Source organism: Etheostoma spectabile, chromosome 11 (genome assembly GCF_008692095.1).
Source record: "Etheostoma spectabile isolate EspeVRDwgs_2016 chromosome 11, UIUC_Espe_1.0, whole genome shotgun sequence".
Lineage (NCBI taxonomy): Eukaryota > Metazoa > Chordata > Actinopteri > Perciformes > Percidae > Etheostoma > Etheostoma spectabile.
In genome coordinates, this window is record NC_045743.1 from 13,774,115 (window position 1) to 13,791,075 (window position 16,961).

General features: G+C 39.1%; 1 protein-coding gene across 1 annotated transcript; it reads left to right on the forward strand.

Moving 5' to 3' along the window:
* The first annotated feature begins 1,497 nt into the window (after positions 1-1,497).
* Positions 1,498-16,511, forward strand: LOC116698410 (LIM and senescent cell antigen-like-containing domain protein 1). Its single transcript, XM_032530339.1, has 10 exons — positions 1,498-1,891; positions 7,091-7,250; positions 9,348-9,414; positions 9,576-9,696; positions 10,364-10,513; positions 11,159-11,245; positions 12,364-12,562; positions 12,921-12,969; positions 13,267-13,342; positions 14,812-16,511. Exons 1-10 carry the CDS (start codon positions 1,680-1,682, stop codon positions 14,924-14,926), a joined length of 1,236 nt encoding a protein of 411 aa, XP_032386230.1. The 5' UTR covers positions 1,498-1,679; the 3' UTR covers positions 14,927-16,511.
* Positions 16,512-16,961: the final 450 nt, after the last annotated feature.

Sequence of the window (16,961 nt, forward strand, 5' to 3'; positions counted from 1 at the left end):
CATTTCTTAAACCAGACTGTCCCTTGATAGACTAAATAGTTTAAAAATTGTTTAAAAGGGAGGGTGTTTTTGAGTGGCAGGAACCTTTCACATTGTCACGCTAGAGTATTTAGAGAGCATTTTTTAAGATGATGCATTTTAGAATCTAAAATGTGATTGGATGACTTTGAATGTTATATGAAGCTTGGCAGCCCCTTTCAGAGGAGGTAGAGGTGGCTCCTACTATGTATACAAACGCTCTCTCTCACACAAAACAGCAGCTGCCAGCACCTAGTTTGGGCTTGGTGGCCCCACTAGGTGTCTATTTGTAGAAATATGGAGTAATGTAGAAGACAGTTATACTGAAGGACTCAGAGGCATGTTTCAGCTGGACACACACACACTGTACACACATGCATGCAGGTCTAGTCTACTTCATAGACTTATAGACCGTTGGTTTTGCAGGATAAACACTGCAGCTGCTCTCCAATGAAGCGTGGAACATGTTTGTCTCACTAGAGAGTATTTCCAGATCTAGCTTTATGTTGTTTTGATGATTTCGGATGTGGTCATTAATTTGAGATGCCAGTTAAGTTTAACCACATAAAAAAGCTATCACTTACACAGAGGAGACACAGATTTGTGGGTTTAAAGGAATGCTTACAAACCATAATGGGAATTCTGAGGACAATCAACATATTTTTTTATAATTGTAGCTCTAGATAGCTTGAGATACATGTTAAACTGATATTCAAGCCGTACTGTTGACTCACTTGGAGAAAACACAAACCATGATTTCATTATGTCCTGAGTTGTATTCCTGTCAGGGAAAAATAAGAAAACCATAAACAATCCCATCATGGGTTGGAAATTTGGAAATGGTGAATGTGAATGTCCAAAGACGACATGCATGCAACTGAAATCAGTAGTGTGGACTGATTTGTGGACTGCATTAAATCAGTTCAGACTCAGATCACAAACAGTGTAGCATTGATCTGTTACACTATAAATATAAATAATTCAACAAACCTACAATGCATCATAGCTGGAGGGTGAAACTGATTATCTGAATATTTAGCTCTAATTTCAGCCCCTGTATGTTTTGTACAGCTGCTTGATTTGTGGCTCCATTGTGTTTATACGATGACTAAATTAAACCATGACTTCTCCACTTTCTTGTGCCACATTTCCACTTTGCGCCATGCTTGGAGACAGACAGACAGACAGACAGACAGATGGACAGGGTAGATATCACCCATAAACTCAGATATCAGGTATGCAAAAAATAGATAAAAAATACAACAACTGCTTGTGAGTGGGATGGCACAGTGACCTCTGTCTGGACAGGCGTCAGGGTTGGCTCTTTACTTTCAGTAACCTGTCCAAGAATAGACAGCGAGTGTGACAGGAGGGGAGACTGAGTGTGTAAGAGAAAAAAGAGAGAGTTGATGTGGGAATGAGAGAAGAGGGAGGGAAGAAGAGAGAGAGTATGAGCACTCCCAGCACAGTCTGATCAGTGTTTCGGTGTCCTTCTTGCTATGTGGATTACTGGTCCCCCTGCTTACTGGATTGCCATTCCCATAACTGTAAACTTACTTTGAACAAGCACACAGGATTTCTATTGGAGGGTTTTGGTTTTTGACCGCAGTGATTCAAACACAGGTGTTAGGTGGACTTTTACTGTTCATTTTGGACTGTACATGAGAATGGAGCTGAACGGTCGTGTTCTGCCACCATCAATACCTGAAGATGGAGAAGCCCCGGACCATGTTTCTCATGGAGAGATGAACGGTTACCACAAGAGGCTTCAGGGCGGTGACGGGGGAGAGGCTGAAGTCCCGGTGTCCAAGTCCCAGAGACGAAAGAGTGATGTCAAAGTCTATAAGGAGTTTTGTGATTTTTATGCTCGCTTGTAAGTACACAGTTTAGAAGATAGGTTTTAAAATACTACTACTAGTGAGTGACAAGATGCTACTCAGCAGCCAGTAAAACCTGAAGTGAAACCTGCCTCATGCTCTTTGAAGAAGCTGCTGGCCCACCAAAACGTATTGTGTTAGTATGGCTTTACATGATACTTGTTTGGCTGTTTCCTTCCAGGCCCACCCCTCCATTTACAAATTGTCCTTATCTGTAGTAACTTTTAGTATATTTGAGTGAGTATCACAGACCATAGGGAGAGGAGTGAGCCATTATTTGTTATTGTTATGAATGGTGGATGATTTGCCATATCACTAAATTACTATCACAGGTTAAGAATTAGGCATTTTGGTAACTAACAAACCAGTTAATGTTTTGTGTGTGTGTAATGGAATTTGGTCAGCTCATACACTGAAGTGGTATTCGTGTGTTTGCTCTGAGCTTATACTGTAGTATTGCGGAACAGGAAGAATCCTAATATTCTAGAAGGCCAAGGTTAGCAGCCAGTGTGATTTGCTTAAGCTACCTTAGATGCCTTGGGAAAAGCTTTGAGCGCTACAGGAGTGAGCGCACAGGAAGGGCTATTTTTGTGCCAAGTTGTTATGCAAAGTAGAATATGCCAAATGGCATTTCAAGCATGTGTGCATGAGGGGCAGGAAGGCTAAATATACACTGTATTTACGACTGATCTGGCCTCATCATAGGATGTAGGAAAACATGGACGTATGGTCACCCACAGGTCTGTGAAAGGACATTTTGAAGCTGGAACCTGGAGTTTTCTTTCTCAGTGTTGGAGACAAACAAATCCAATTATGGCTCAAGCTCAGGTGGCACTCAGCAGATGAGATGAGGAACTGAAAGTTCTGTCAGTCCTGGCGACATAAAAGCCCCTATGGGTGGTATTTCAAATGTCGGACTTAAGTGACTCTTAGTGGTATTACATAAAAACTAAGATAACTAAGATTTGGTCTTTGGTAGATATTAATATTGTATAACCTGGTTCATGTCTGCCAATATGATGTGAATGCACATGGCTATACACAAACTGGGGACTGGGAAAACACAAATATACAATGATAACAACACACAGTACGAACTTTAGACAGGAAAAAGATTTTACGTCGTACATAGTCTTATAGTGATTGTAGATGAATGTGAACAGAGCGCTGAGAACAGAGGAGGAAGTAGAGGAGATGCAAAAGAAAGGCATCTGAACACACATGGAGACCAGAGGAGGGAGGGAACAGAAGGTATTCATAACAGAAATGATGGTCTGCATCCTTTCCCTTTGCTGACATCCAGCCTCCATTTATAGTCACAGATCAGCATGTTGGGGATAACAAGGTGGAGGGGGAGTTTTTTTTATTTTTTTGAAGAAACCTGCTCCCAACCTTCTTTTGTCCATCTCATATAAAATCTGTTTAAAATAAAATCTAAAACTTGTTTTTGCCACACACTTTTTCTTATGTTAAGTTAAAAAACAAAATATATACTAAATGGTCTTAGTTAGACATCTCACAAACATCAAAAGTAGGTGCGGAATAAAAATTTCCACAGATTTTGGTCCACCATAAATGTGCAAAGTAGTTTTGTGAGTAGTTTAAGGGACAAATGTGTACCTGTACAAAGTTTTGTTTTTCAGCTTACAACTAAAATACTGTCACTAACATCAGTGAAGTTAGCACACTCTCTTGTGAGCCTGTATGGTGCAGGAGGAAAGCACTTTTCCACCCCTGTCAGATCCGGGGTTGGTACACTATTTTGGCTTGAACACAAGGAACACAGTTGGGAGTTGGTGGGAAGCTGGTGGTGGATCATGTCTGTTTTGCAAAGCTAACGACTCCCTCAGACTAACTAATCTGTCTACACTGTTTTCTCATGGCTAAATCTGCTCATAGTTAGGAGAATACGGATAATGATAATTGGCAATTGCATTTAGATTTAGTTTAAATAAGAAAACCTAATTTATTGTAGTACAACTGCTTCTAGGCTCGTCTCTCACTCACACCGGGTGCTACAGGCAGATAGGAGGGTGGAAATGCTTAAAGGATGTGTCACTTCCTCCTAAAAATGCTTTGGATAGGGCAGGGCTGTCTGCTTGTGTGATATCACGCCAGACAGGGTATATAGAACAATATGTATTTGATAAGTGTGTGGACCCAGATGGAAAATGGGCTTATTCCTAGATCTTGTTTTAATGTAGTCAGCGCATTAAAAATGGTATGACAGTAACCCTTTTTTTGTAGTGGCAATGCAGATTCTGAAAGACATTTGGTAGAACTGAGGTGTGCATTGTGAAAATAATGAGCAGTTTAGACATATAGTCTAGTGTGTTGGTGTGTGTGTGGTGTGTGTGTGTGTGTGTGTGTGTGTGTGTGTGTGTTGTGTGTGTGTGTGGTGTGCCTGGATACACTTTGGTATTCTGACCTTTCCAACAAAGCAGAGAAGCCAGGATGGGCCCACCATTCTCTCTTTTTTTCCTTTTCTCTTTCAACACCTCTCTCTGCAACATGTCCCCGTTTATGTTCAGTTTGATTCTGATATTAAGCAGTGATGTTATTGTGTGCATCAGCATTGGTAACTTTGCTGTTGATTTATTAGTAGAGTTGGGTTTTATCCGATACCGGTGCCTACTCTGTATTTTTTAACGGGTTCCGGTGCTTAAATGGTTCTCGAACCAGTACTTAAAAAAACGAAACCGTACACACTGTCAAAAAACACTAACCTTTTTATTTCCAGGGCTAAATTGACACAATATTAACTTAAATCTTAAACAATATAATACAAGTAACATATGGTAATAATAAATAACTTTAAACATTTTGCATACATACACAGCTTGTTATGAGTTTCACATTAAGCAGAAAGTCAGCGGACACGGAGTGGAAGCATAGGACATAGCACATGTTGTCACACACGTTGTTGAATGGCATCGGTGTTTGCTAGCCTATTTGATATGTAAGATTTGGGGTTGGCATTGAATTCCTAGACTTACCCGAAGAAGAACGGCTGCTGTCGTCGTCATCATCATCATCATCTTTGATGTCCGCCGCCACACTGGCAGGGCTGGGACTCTCTTCAGTTTGTCCGGCGAGGCCCACACTGGCTGCTGCTGTTGAAGTGCTTGGCCTTGCGTCAAGTAGGTTATCAAACACGGTGCATTGTTCGGCTTTTGAATAAACTCCACGTGTTGCCAGGTGTTTCATAAAATTCAACATGTTACCTTCCTTGCATGACATGGTGTAAGGTATTCGTTGCATGTTGAAATACAGCCAAACCCTGGAGAGTTTGCCATCGGCATCTTCACTGATCCTCTCGCTATCAGTTCTGATCAACAAGTGTGCTGAATAGTTGCACTGACGTCACGCAAGTTGACGGCGGAACACCAGGAGGCGGTTAAAAAAAGAGTCAGGCACCGAAATGTTTATTCTTATTTCATCTTGTTACTACCGTTTAAGTCGGGCCGGTGCCCTATTGGCACCGCGTTTTGGTACCCAACCCTATTTATTAGTATGTTTGCAGTTTTGTATGCATTGTTTGTTTATGCTTGGTTCGGAACAAAAGATCATATTCTAAATGTATTTTATTGTATTATGATATGATCATAATCAATTTAGTTCCAGGTTCAGCCTAAATCTGTAAAGGGTTGGGTGTTATATGTACACCACAAGATTAGATAGAATTGTCCAATTGTAAGATTACTTTGGGCTAGTCAGACACATACTGGACCAATCAGCCAGCTGTAAGCTGTGTTAAAGTGATAGTGTGACTTCATGTCTCTCAAATGTCCAAACCTTGTCAATAACTATAAAAACTAGTTTGTTGTTGTTGTATCATACATTTATTCAGTTTGCAGGATAGTTTAGGTTTCCAAATCAGAAGGTAACCATGGTTTCCAATTTAAAAATCAGAAGCAATGAGCAGTGAGTGGTGTGTTTGTCAGGTGCATGAAGGGCTTCCTGTTGTGTAAGTGAACAATAACAATTTTGATAACATTAATAATTTAAAGTTTTTTTAACATCTATTCCACAAACTTGCGATGGTGAGCAGAAAAAAGAGCATACATCAAAAGCTTTTTGTGAAGAACTGTGGCAGGTGCTCAAATGTGAACATGTTTGTTCTATAGGTTCTGGCACCTGTGCCTCCAGTGTGACAGATAATTAGCCAGGGGCCCTTCCCTGTTGACATATTACAATCATGGTTTCCAGAAAGGCAGTAAAACAATTATAATCTGATTGTTTAATGAAAGTGCAGGCTTAATGTGTCACACCGGTTTTGTGCTGACATTGGACTATGTCAGACTAGTTCTTCACTTACAAATACACTGCTGCAACAGTGCAGATGTACAAACTGTAACTTCAGCTTGTCTCTCAACAGGCAACATGTAGGTTTCCCACCTCAATGATCCCCACACCCTGATAAGCAGAGCCAAAATAAACCTAGAACCAAGACACTAGTGTGTGCGTGTGAGTTTGCAGGCGCTGATAACCTCTTGCATCACATTTTCCCCACTCATTTGTCTTTTATGCTTGTTTTGAGTACATCTTCCAGCTGTTCACGACACAAGTAACATGTGATAGTTGTTTATTTATTGGTGTTAGGTGTGTCCTGACATGACCCTGGCCCTGGAGTTTATTGATATTCCTAAAGAAACATGACTTACAGAAACAAATTACCAATGTCTGAAGAAATTCAAAAACAGCTACATGGTGTTTTTAATTTATATCAATATATACGGCACATACAGTATAACATTAAAAAACATAGTATATTAAAAAAAACTACAATATAGCACAATGCCTTCTTATTAACATAAAACACATGATAAGAAAGTTTCTCTGTTTGAGACATTTCAGGTTGAACCGAGGTTTTCCAAGTTGAAAAAAAGCAATGGATACCAGAACCATTAACCAAACTAACAGAAAAAAATTGTCAAATATACTGTAGTACAAATTCAGTGAATATGTACTATCAGCAGTCAAATGTAATTCTTCTGGCAAACCTGCCTACAGTAAATTTCATTAAAATAGAAACATTATATGCTCTGTTGTATTGACTTCACAATGATTAACGTTCTTCTGTAGATATTGCATTCCCTGTTCCTACTTATTGTATCAACAATTGTAATGCCTGTGTGGGTTTGGACTATGTAAGTGTACTCTAATTCTCATTCTGATCATTTTTTTCTTCTCAGCAACATGGCCAATGCTCTGGCCAATGCCATGTGTGAGCGCTGCAAGAGTGGTTTTGCCCCGGCTGAGAAGATAGTGAACAGCAACGGGGAACTTTACCATGAACAGTGCTTTGTGTGCGCCCAGTGTTTCCAACAGTTCCCAGAAGGACTCTTCTACGAGGTAACACTTAGTTCTTACCAATTCTTTTCAGTGTGACATTCGTCATCCAATAAAAGATACATAATGCAGTAATTGACAGGTTTAAATACACCTAGAGGCAGGGTTGGGCATCGAGAACCAATTCCTACCTGGAATCGTTTTAAAAATGATGATTCCAGTGGAATCGTTTATTTAATGGAATCGTTTGGAGGATTTGGTTTCAAATCCGATAATTGGATCCAAATTTAATATGGCGAAGTTTTGGTTTCGGCAGGCGCTTGTTGTGTTTCAGTCATGGAGCACAGTAAGCGGCGCTCTAGTGTGGCTTTATTTTGCGTTGAAAGAGCCCTGTAAAACTGCAACCCACCACTGAATCAAAATAAAACCTTCCTCTTATTTGTGAAATAAGTATGTAACCTGTTTCAACTCCACCCCTCAAAGAATTGGAATCAAAAAGAAGACTCGGAATTGGAATCAGAATTGTTAGAATTATTGCAAATGGTTTGGACTTTTTTTAGCCAATGTGGATCAGTGATAAAGGGATTAAGATTAGTCTAGACATGCCTAAAATACACAGTTAACATTGAAGCATATGTGGACAGAACAATAGGTTCAGGAGATGTTTCAATTTATTGCCGTAACACAGAAGTTTCTAAATATAACTAGTTACACTTGTCTTTTCAGTATACATTTCAAGTGGCAGTGATTGGTCAATGACCTGGTTTTCATTTTCCAGACAGTTAAATCACTGTTTAGTGCAAAAGCGTGCAACAGCCTTGTGTACATTCCTTAGACAACGAATTTAAACACATGGTCCTGTTGAGGTAAATAAAGTTGGGTGAGCACAACCTTAATGCAGCATTAAATTATTGCAAGCCCATTCCAGGAAGCTGTTTACTTACCAGCCTCGACACAAGGCCAGATGTCTCTCTGTCCGGCCCCAGAGAGCCCGATGCCACTCTCGTTATTGAGTTTATCAAAGAGAAGGTGTCTCTAATGCACAATCAATATGAAGATCAAAGGCATTGCATAGACCTCTGATTCCTCCCTGTAAATAATTCTACTCGTTGCCAATAATAAACAATGGTCAGCTGAATATCACATGTCCCTCGTTCTCAGCAGTAGGAGCCTGCTTTTGTATTAGGAAACGTTTGAAGTAGGATCAAGCTGTTTTGGGCTTTTTAGATTTTAAGCGGGGAAAAAATGCACAGCAACAACTAAGTACAATCATTTCCACTATGTAGAAGTTCAAAAAATACAAACTTGTACAGCATATGTGAATCTATGGTGCACGGATGCCTGTTTGGAATACCAAAGTGTTTATCCAGTACAGCGTATAACCACACTTGCACAGAGTAGTATCCCATGTGGACATGTGACTTGGGGCATGTGATTTCAATATTTAAGCCCACATCTGCATTTTGTGCACAGAAAAATAAAATTCATTTATGACATACATGTCATCCATATTCCATTGATAGATTCAAGCTTGCTACTAGTCAAGAAGCGGCTCTCTAAAGAACCATTCAAACTAATTCCCAGTTTTTAAATTCAACAGTCTGGAGGGCTCATTAGAAATTGTTGATTGTCTTTCCCCCATTGCTTTCTGCCTGCACTTCATGTCTCCTCCTCTTCTAGTTTATCACCTGATTAGCTGTGTCAACAGTTCTTTCCAGCCTGTTCCTAGAATGTACTAATTTGATGCATCAAATATAACAGCTTTAGGGGAGAGGGGATTTGTTCAGTTTGTGAGCTGTATGTAACTAAATTAAAAAATATATATATATATATATTTTTTAAAAGAGACCTCCAACATAGACTTCTAGATAATTCTGCCTTGAGATTTAGTTTTTCATAAGAAAACTTCATACATCGTGTCATATTTCTTTCTGGGTAACAAAAAAACGTTGTGGTACTGCTGTTTGTGATCAACATAACATTGTGTTCTATTAGTAAAGGTGTTTGAATTTATTTGTGTATATACGGGTTGGGGAAGATGTTTTTTTGGATTATACTGTTTAGTAATGGTATTGCTATTATACAATATTAATTCACAGTCGTATGCTTTAAATAAATTTGACATGTTCATTTAAAAACAAATTCAATTCTGTTTGACAGTTTGAAGGCCGAAAATACTGTGAACATGACTTCCAGATGCTGTTTGCTCCCTGCTGCCACCAGTGCGGTAAGTACAGGAACTGCAGCAACGGAGAATAAATGCCATCCATCCTCTATCTTTACCTAGCCCTACGTGTTCAGGGTCATATGGTGATGGAGCTTGGGGTTTATGCCCTTTTAAAGTATATCCATGAACAAGTTCTTTATAATCTTTTGCTCTTCTTCAAGGTGAGTTCATCATTGGCCGTGTGATCAAGGCTATGAACAACAGTTGGCATCCAGACTGTTTCTGCTGTGATATCTGCCAGGCTGTGCTCGCTGATGTTGGATTTGTTAAGAATGCTGGAAGGTCAGTTCCTCTATAACCAGTTACCATCCTTCAACTGGTGAATAGTTGTTTAATCATATCAGTTTATGTATACTGCAAAGCAGCATGATGTTTTCTATGATGCTGTTTTATCTGGTACTAATGTTTCTACAACTTCTATACACATATGTCAAGCATTCTCAAGACTTTCGCCTCTTTGGCCTCCCTTTCTCTGTCCTGTGAGAATTGAAAGAGAAATACAGCGCACCCTTCTGTTCTATACTACACGTCAGGGTCAGATACTGATCAGTGGTGTTTTGGTTATGAAAAATTAACTTGCGATTTAAAAGTTGTAATTCGCTGTAATTGTCCCTCCTGTTCATATTGGTCTTAAAGAGATCCCTTCCCAATGTGATTTCAATGTAAGTAGTAGGGCACAAAATCCAAAGTCTTCCAAAGTCGTCATTCTGTGTAAAAAATACTTTGAAAGTTCAGCTTAAGCCAACATGAGACTCATTTTTCAGATGGACATGTGAGTATTGAAGACTTGAAAAATGGGATTTCTTCTTTTAACTTTTGGGGAGGAAATTTGGTTCAAAAGAAATCTTAGACCAGGACTTGCTGGTAAGGACAAAGTGTCTAATCAACTATCTCTCTGTCTGTCTTCTCTTGTCATTTTCTACTCTCCCATTCCTCTGACTCCCATCAGGCACCTGTGTCGTCCATGTCATAACAGAGAGAAAGCTCGGGGCCTCGGCAAGTACATCTGTCAGAAGTGTCACGCCATTATTGAGGAGCAGCCTCTTCTGTTCAAGAATGACCCGTACCACCCTGATCACTTCAACTGCAACAACTGCGGGTAACATACACACACACACACACACACACACACACACACACAAACCTGTCTAGCCGTGTCAGTCTCACAAGTTATTCAGGGCATGAAGGAAGTGGGAGAACCAAATGCTACAGTAGATAGTGGGTGCAAGCTGCGTCAGGTTGTGAATAGTTCTGAAAATGCCTCAAACTTACAGACAGGATCAACACTTTTTGTTTCAGTCATGATAATCCGTTAACGACAGGTTAGCAGTACTGTTGATTTGATTGAGAGTATCTGATTAATAATAAAGTTGGTTGCACCTAATTACGTCTTGGGGACAACTTGACTAATTAATAATACAAGTTCTATCTGAAACTTTAGAGCCAAAAAAGTTCCAATGCATATCTTGATGCAATTTTTTAAACAAATCACCTTATTTCACAACAAGAATCGGACCAAGGATGCTCTTGGAACACTTTATGTTTGAATGAAATGACCTCTAGTTGTTTTCTTCTCTCGAAGAAGACTCACGCTTCAGATAATTGTAGCTTTCTGCATTTTTTGTAAAAAATATCCATTTGTTTGCATCGAAATCAGTGAGGGTGTGTGGTTAAGCCAGGGTACAGTGAATGTGGTACTGCTAGGTGAAACTTTGAGAACCTCTTTTATGAGCCTTTTCTCTCTTAAAGACTACAGGCTGATGCCAGGAGCTGCAGGGGGAGGCTACTTGATCTGTTTCCTGTCCTGCGAGTGGTTCCAATCTGTGGGGCTGTAGGAGACATTGAGGGTGTGTATGCTGGGAAAGCAGTGGCATGTGGAGGTACATGTTAAACTTTTGAAAGCAACCTCTGTTAAATGAAGCTTAGCAGACACTTCTTAAATATCTACACTGGATTCACAGTCACATTCAAGAAGGTGAAGTTGTGATTGTTTTTATTTGTTTGGTGGTTAGGTGTCAATATTGGTTTCAGATGTATGTACATGTTAGACGATATAGTGTACATGTTCTGTTTGAAAGGATTAGTACTCAGTCTCTAAGGTACCAAATATTTACAATATTTATTTTGTAGTTTCCCTGCTGAAATGCAATTTACTTACATATTTGAGGAACTGAAAGTAGCTATTCATTCATTCTTATTCTCTCTTGTTTTTAGTTTTTTATTAATTAAATTCTATTGAGTTTTACTTTTGTATATGTGCCATATTTGTGACTCATACTTTTCCCAGCTTTATCTCTACAGTTATGTTCAATGAGCTCTGTCTCTGAGCTGTAGACAGCATTCCTCCATGAATGTCTGGAATATATTCTCTGTGGCGTCATCCCACCACCTATCTTCATTTGATCTTTTGTCTATTCACATTTTCCTCCACATGTAGCATCATGTGTGCACTGTGTGTGAGCGCCCATTTCAGGGCCACCCATTTTATGAGCGAGGTGGTCATGCCTATTGTGAAAGACACTTTGACATGGTGAGGGGATTAAGGATCGGCCTGATATTGATTGCTGCCCCGTGTTTCACTTCTTCCTGCCTGGCTAGAATCTCCCAGCCTCCATTCAAGGGTTATACTAATAGTATAGTCTGTCCATCACTTTGGTCCAGAGCATGATCTACAGGCCAGATTCTCATAAACCTTTGTCCTAAAGCCAGATCCTATTTTCAACTTAGTTACCTAAAATAAATTCCTAACTCTATATTTACTGTACTATATTTTTTTTAAATATTGTTATTAATAAATATTATATTTGCCCATTTAATTTCTGTAATACCTTACTATTAATTTCTTATTTGTCTGTTTAGAGGATTAGTACAGCTCCATTTTTGTATCCTGCTTGGACGCAGTAACAGGACATCTGGACTAAACTGATCTGGTTGTGGTCTGACCAGATAATGTCTAAGCCAGGCTGTGCTGCTGCCTGTAACACAGTCTGAATGTGATAATGTACTGACTGACGCTGTGCTAACCATGTGTGCTTGGCCGTGGGTTTTTTTGCAGCATTTTGTGTGTGCTAAGTGTGAGAAACCCTTCCTAGGACACCGTCACTACGAACGCAAGGGCTTGGCCTACTGTGAAACACACTATAACCAGGTAACACCCAACAGTTTTGGGAACATTTATGTTGAGCACACAAATATAAATTGAAACATGCTGTGCTATGTTTTGCCTTTAATGAAATATCCTATACATCTGGGGGGGACTTAATGTAAGGACTTGACCTAGTGTTAGAAGTTTTTTGAACACAATACTTCTGCTCCAGGAAAGTTTGCAAAATGCCTCTGTAGCCTATATTTGTTTGCATGTTGTTGTTTTTTTAACACAGCATGTTATACAGTATAAGCCACATTAAAGACTGCCAGCACTGCACTGTGTTGCAGAATTTCAGAACTCATAATATGCATCACTCTATTGCTCACAACTCTGTTTTCTCTCCCTTCCTCACACTCAGCTGTTTGGAGATGTTTGCTACCACTGCAACCGGGTTATTGAAGGAGATGGTGAGAAAACTTATTTAACTGGTTTATAGGTGGAGTGGCCATTTGTCACTCATTGTGCTGCTGCTCTGTTAACATTTGTGTTTATTAGAGCACCTTTTACCTTATACTTCTTTTATATGACATTAAGTGTATCTTGATCTATACATTGTGTGCGAATTTCTTGCCTCGCAATTTCCCTTGAAAACGAGATTCTGAATTTTAGACTAAACCAAATCCATTTAACTTTTGTCATGTGATGTAATCTGGAACAGTGTCTCATGTGACAATGTTTTTTTTTTTTTCTTCTATTTTTTTCAGTGGTTTCTGCCCTTAACAAGGCTTGGTGTGTCAACTGTTTTGCCTGCTCTACCTGCAACACCAAGCTCACCCTCAAGTAAGTAAAACCCAAGTTTAAAAGAGACACCCTGGTGCCATCACTGTGGCAATCAATCCACACATTTTAGCCTAGCTTGTGTACTCGTTTGGTGTTATTTATATTCTCTGAAGATGAAGATTCACATGTGAATTCCAAGCTTGCTCTTTGTCGCTTTTTAAAACTACCCTGCATCTATTTGCTGCTGTCATTTCTGAAGTTTCACCTTTCTCTTATAATCCTGTGTCTTTGTGGACTTGTTTCTCCACCACTCCTCCCTTTCATCATCCCTCTTCTTTGTCCTCTTATGTGCTTCTCTTGCTGCACTTTTCCTTACTCTGCCCTCTCCAACTTTCTTCTCTCCTTCTCCTACCTTTCCTACTTTCCTTCTTATCCTTCTTCTTTCCTCTATTCTTTTCTCCCCACTGTCTTTCTCCTCCTCCTCTCTAACTGCCCTTCCTCATCTTCCCCCTCTTTCAAACCCCTCACCATCTCCCCTGCTCCCTGCTCTGTCAGGGATAAGTTTGTGGAAGTGGATCTAAAGCCGGTGTGTAAGCACTGCTATGAACGCCTGCCGGACGACATGAAACGCCGGCTGGCCAAGCGTGAACGTGACTCAAAAGACAAGAAGAAGAAATTGATACCCATGTGTCTGTGATCCACTCTTTGTTCTTTCTCATCACTTCCACTGTTCTTCCTTTGGTCAGTTTCCATCTTTCTTTCTGTTTCAATGATTTTGCTATTTTCATACATTCATTTCATAAAAATTTCAAACATTCTCCGTGCCACATTTTCTCTTTCATGTCACTGTTATACTTAGTTCATGTGGCTTTCACGCTTAATGATGACATCAGACATTTAGTAGGTGAGTATTCACAGACTGAAAATATTTGAGTGACCTAACACTAGAAATGTGTACATGGTCACCTCTCAGCCAGAAACACTATTCAGGATTAAGGCTGCTACTCTGGTAAACTCTGCAATGCAAACAGGCAAATCAGATCAGTCATATGGTAAAGGGTATGCATTGTTTCCTAGGTCTCCCGGACTGTCTGGGCATAAAGGGTAAAGCTTTAATCACTTCCGGCAGCTTTCCGGCCCCAGCTGTGGTAGTGCACAGGTCCCACCGGGTTTAACACATGCCCTGCTCCTGCCAGCGATTATCTTCTTCGGTAGCAAAAGTTGTTAAGGACAGCTGGGGTGGGGGGGGCTTGTTTTAATAACAGACAACAACCAAAAATCATATAGAGCACATTGTACCTACTTCATTCAGTTGAAATGAAATGAAAATAACAAATATCTTAAAATGCCCATCCACAATAATAATGTTTTTTTCCTCCATAATACATGCACATCAGCTTTTCAATTTATAATTAACTGTTTTGTAAGTATAAAAAATGCATGATTTCAAACCAGCAAGATTCTAAGACATTGTTCATGCTAGTAGACATAGCATCTAACAACATTGGCTGTAACTCTCTCTTCCACAGGAACAAGTTTGTGGAGTTTGACATGAAGCCAGTGTGTAAGAAGTGCTATGAGAAATTCCCTCTGGAGCTGAAGAAGAGACTGAAGAAGCTGTCTGAATCTGTTGCCCGCAAGTGAACACACACAGCTGGGCAGCTGGAGGAAGGGAGAAGCAGCTGAGACCCCAAGGTGGCCACACATTTCCAGAATTGACGATCGTATAAGACAGCATTTTGTGTGTTTTTATTGGTATGTTAAATATAGGTTGGTTATTTCAGCAGAACACTCAAAACATGAACCTGTCAAGTGCCTTTTGGCTCAAATATCGCACTGTTTACTTTTTCACATGCTTGCCTTATTTCACTATATGTATTAAACATAAACACATATGATTATGGTTCTGTATTTTAAAATGACATATGAGCTTTAAAAGAACATAAAAAACATGAGAATGATAAAAAATGTGTGTTGACAGGCGGTTCTGCTTGTCACCTTGTCTCATGATTCCAAGCCACGTGCCCTCTGTTTGACTTATGTTACTGATACTCTTGTATAATATTGGAGTAAACCCAAAGACAGTTGAGCAAAATACAATTTTATTGAATGTGTATATAGTATCTCTAATATTTCCTGTTTTCCACAAACATGTTTTGTTTTATTAATGTGTATTTTCTTTAATATTAAATATGTTTAGCTCCATGAAGTTAGAATTTGTTTTTGCATCTATAGTCTATTGACATACTGTAGCCTCCTTAATGCTAAAGTGATGGATTCATTCATCATCAGCAGTATGTTGAATTGCCTTCTTAGGTGCTATGCATTTTATGTGTGAAACAATCTCTATGTAAACTGGTATTTACACTGAGGTACCAGTTTATTAGGTTCACTTGTACAATCGGATTTAATCCAATACAAAATCAAAAAGTTTTATCTATTCTGATTTACAGAAAATACATGAGGGTGGATATCAGAAACATCATTCAAAGTAATGCAGTCCACTTTAACAACATAACTGCAGCTTGAACAATACCACAGCGATTAAGCAAAACCTCTGACATGCTGTCAACAAATACTGAACATAATACGCTTCACAGAAACAAGATTTATTGCATAACAACTGGTAACTCTGTGTCTTGCAGCCTGAAAGCTTGTGGCATGTGCAGAGACCGGATGTTGGAGAAATGTTAGATGTTAGAGAACATGTATGTCTGCTGTTTGTAATCCAGAGAAAGTGATCCTCTTAGAGAGGTAGAGAGGTGTACCGATATGCTCAGGGCTCAGACCCTCTTAGGAAAAATAATTAACTGTTTGGAATGGGAAAGAGAAGTAGAGCAGTATTTTATCATAGAATAAATATCTTTTACATAGTAGGTTCAAAGAACACATTCCACTATTTTATGGAAATAAAAAAGCCTATATTCTGGGAATTTCACTACCTGTGCCACAAACTTTCTTATGTTATCGAAGTACAACTATCTTCTAACTTCAGCTCCACGGGAAAAGGTCCATTGGGTAGTTTTATTTGATATCTTACTACTTGGGCAACTAAGATTACTCTACACAGACACTGCTGGTATACCTTATTTTATCTTTGCAATGCTTGTCACAATATTTATTCATGTTAACACACCAAAGTGCATGTTTTGGACTTGAATAGAAAGCTATTTTAATATATCTAAGATTTTTGTCAACTCATCTGAATAAACATTGTATGTCAATGCTACAGTGTGCATGTAGTGATGTTTTTGATTTACAATTTCTCACCCCTCTGAGTGTAACATGACGTCTCTAGCAGGTTTAGAATTTACAGGTGTTATTGTTATTCTTATGGTTAAATACACAATTAGGCCTAATCACACTTACAGCAAGTATTTACTTTGGTTATGCTTTGTAAATGTTTACCAGCCTTGACTTAATTGTTCTATACTGAAAGCAACATATTTGGATTTTAGCAAAAATACCAGATAAGTAACATGGGTTGAGTAGTTGTTGTAGACAGCCCCATTTTGGCGCATACATCACAAACATGGATATAGAGATAAAAGGGCATTTATGAAATTGAATACACATAGAAGGCTACTTGTAGAAGTAGCTTACACTAGCTTATCTAAACCTTAGCTAGTGAAGTGTTAGATGCACCTAATGCAAAGAGTAAGTATCCAGACAGATATAC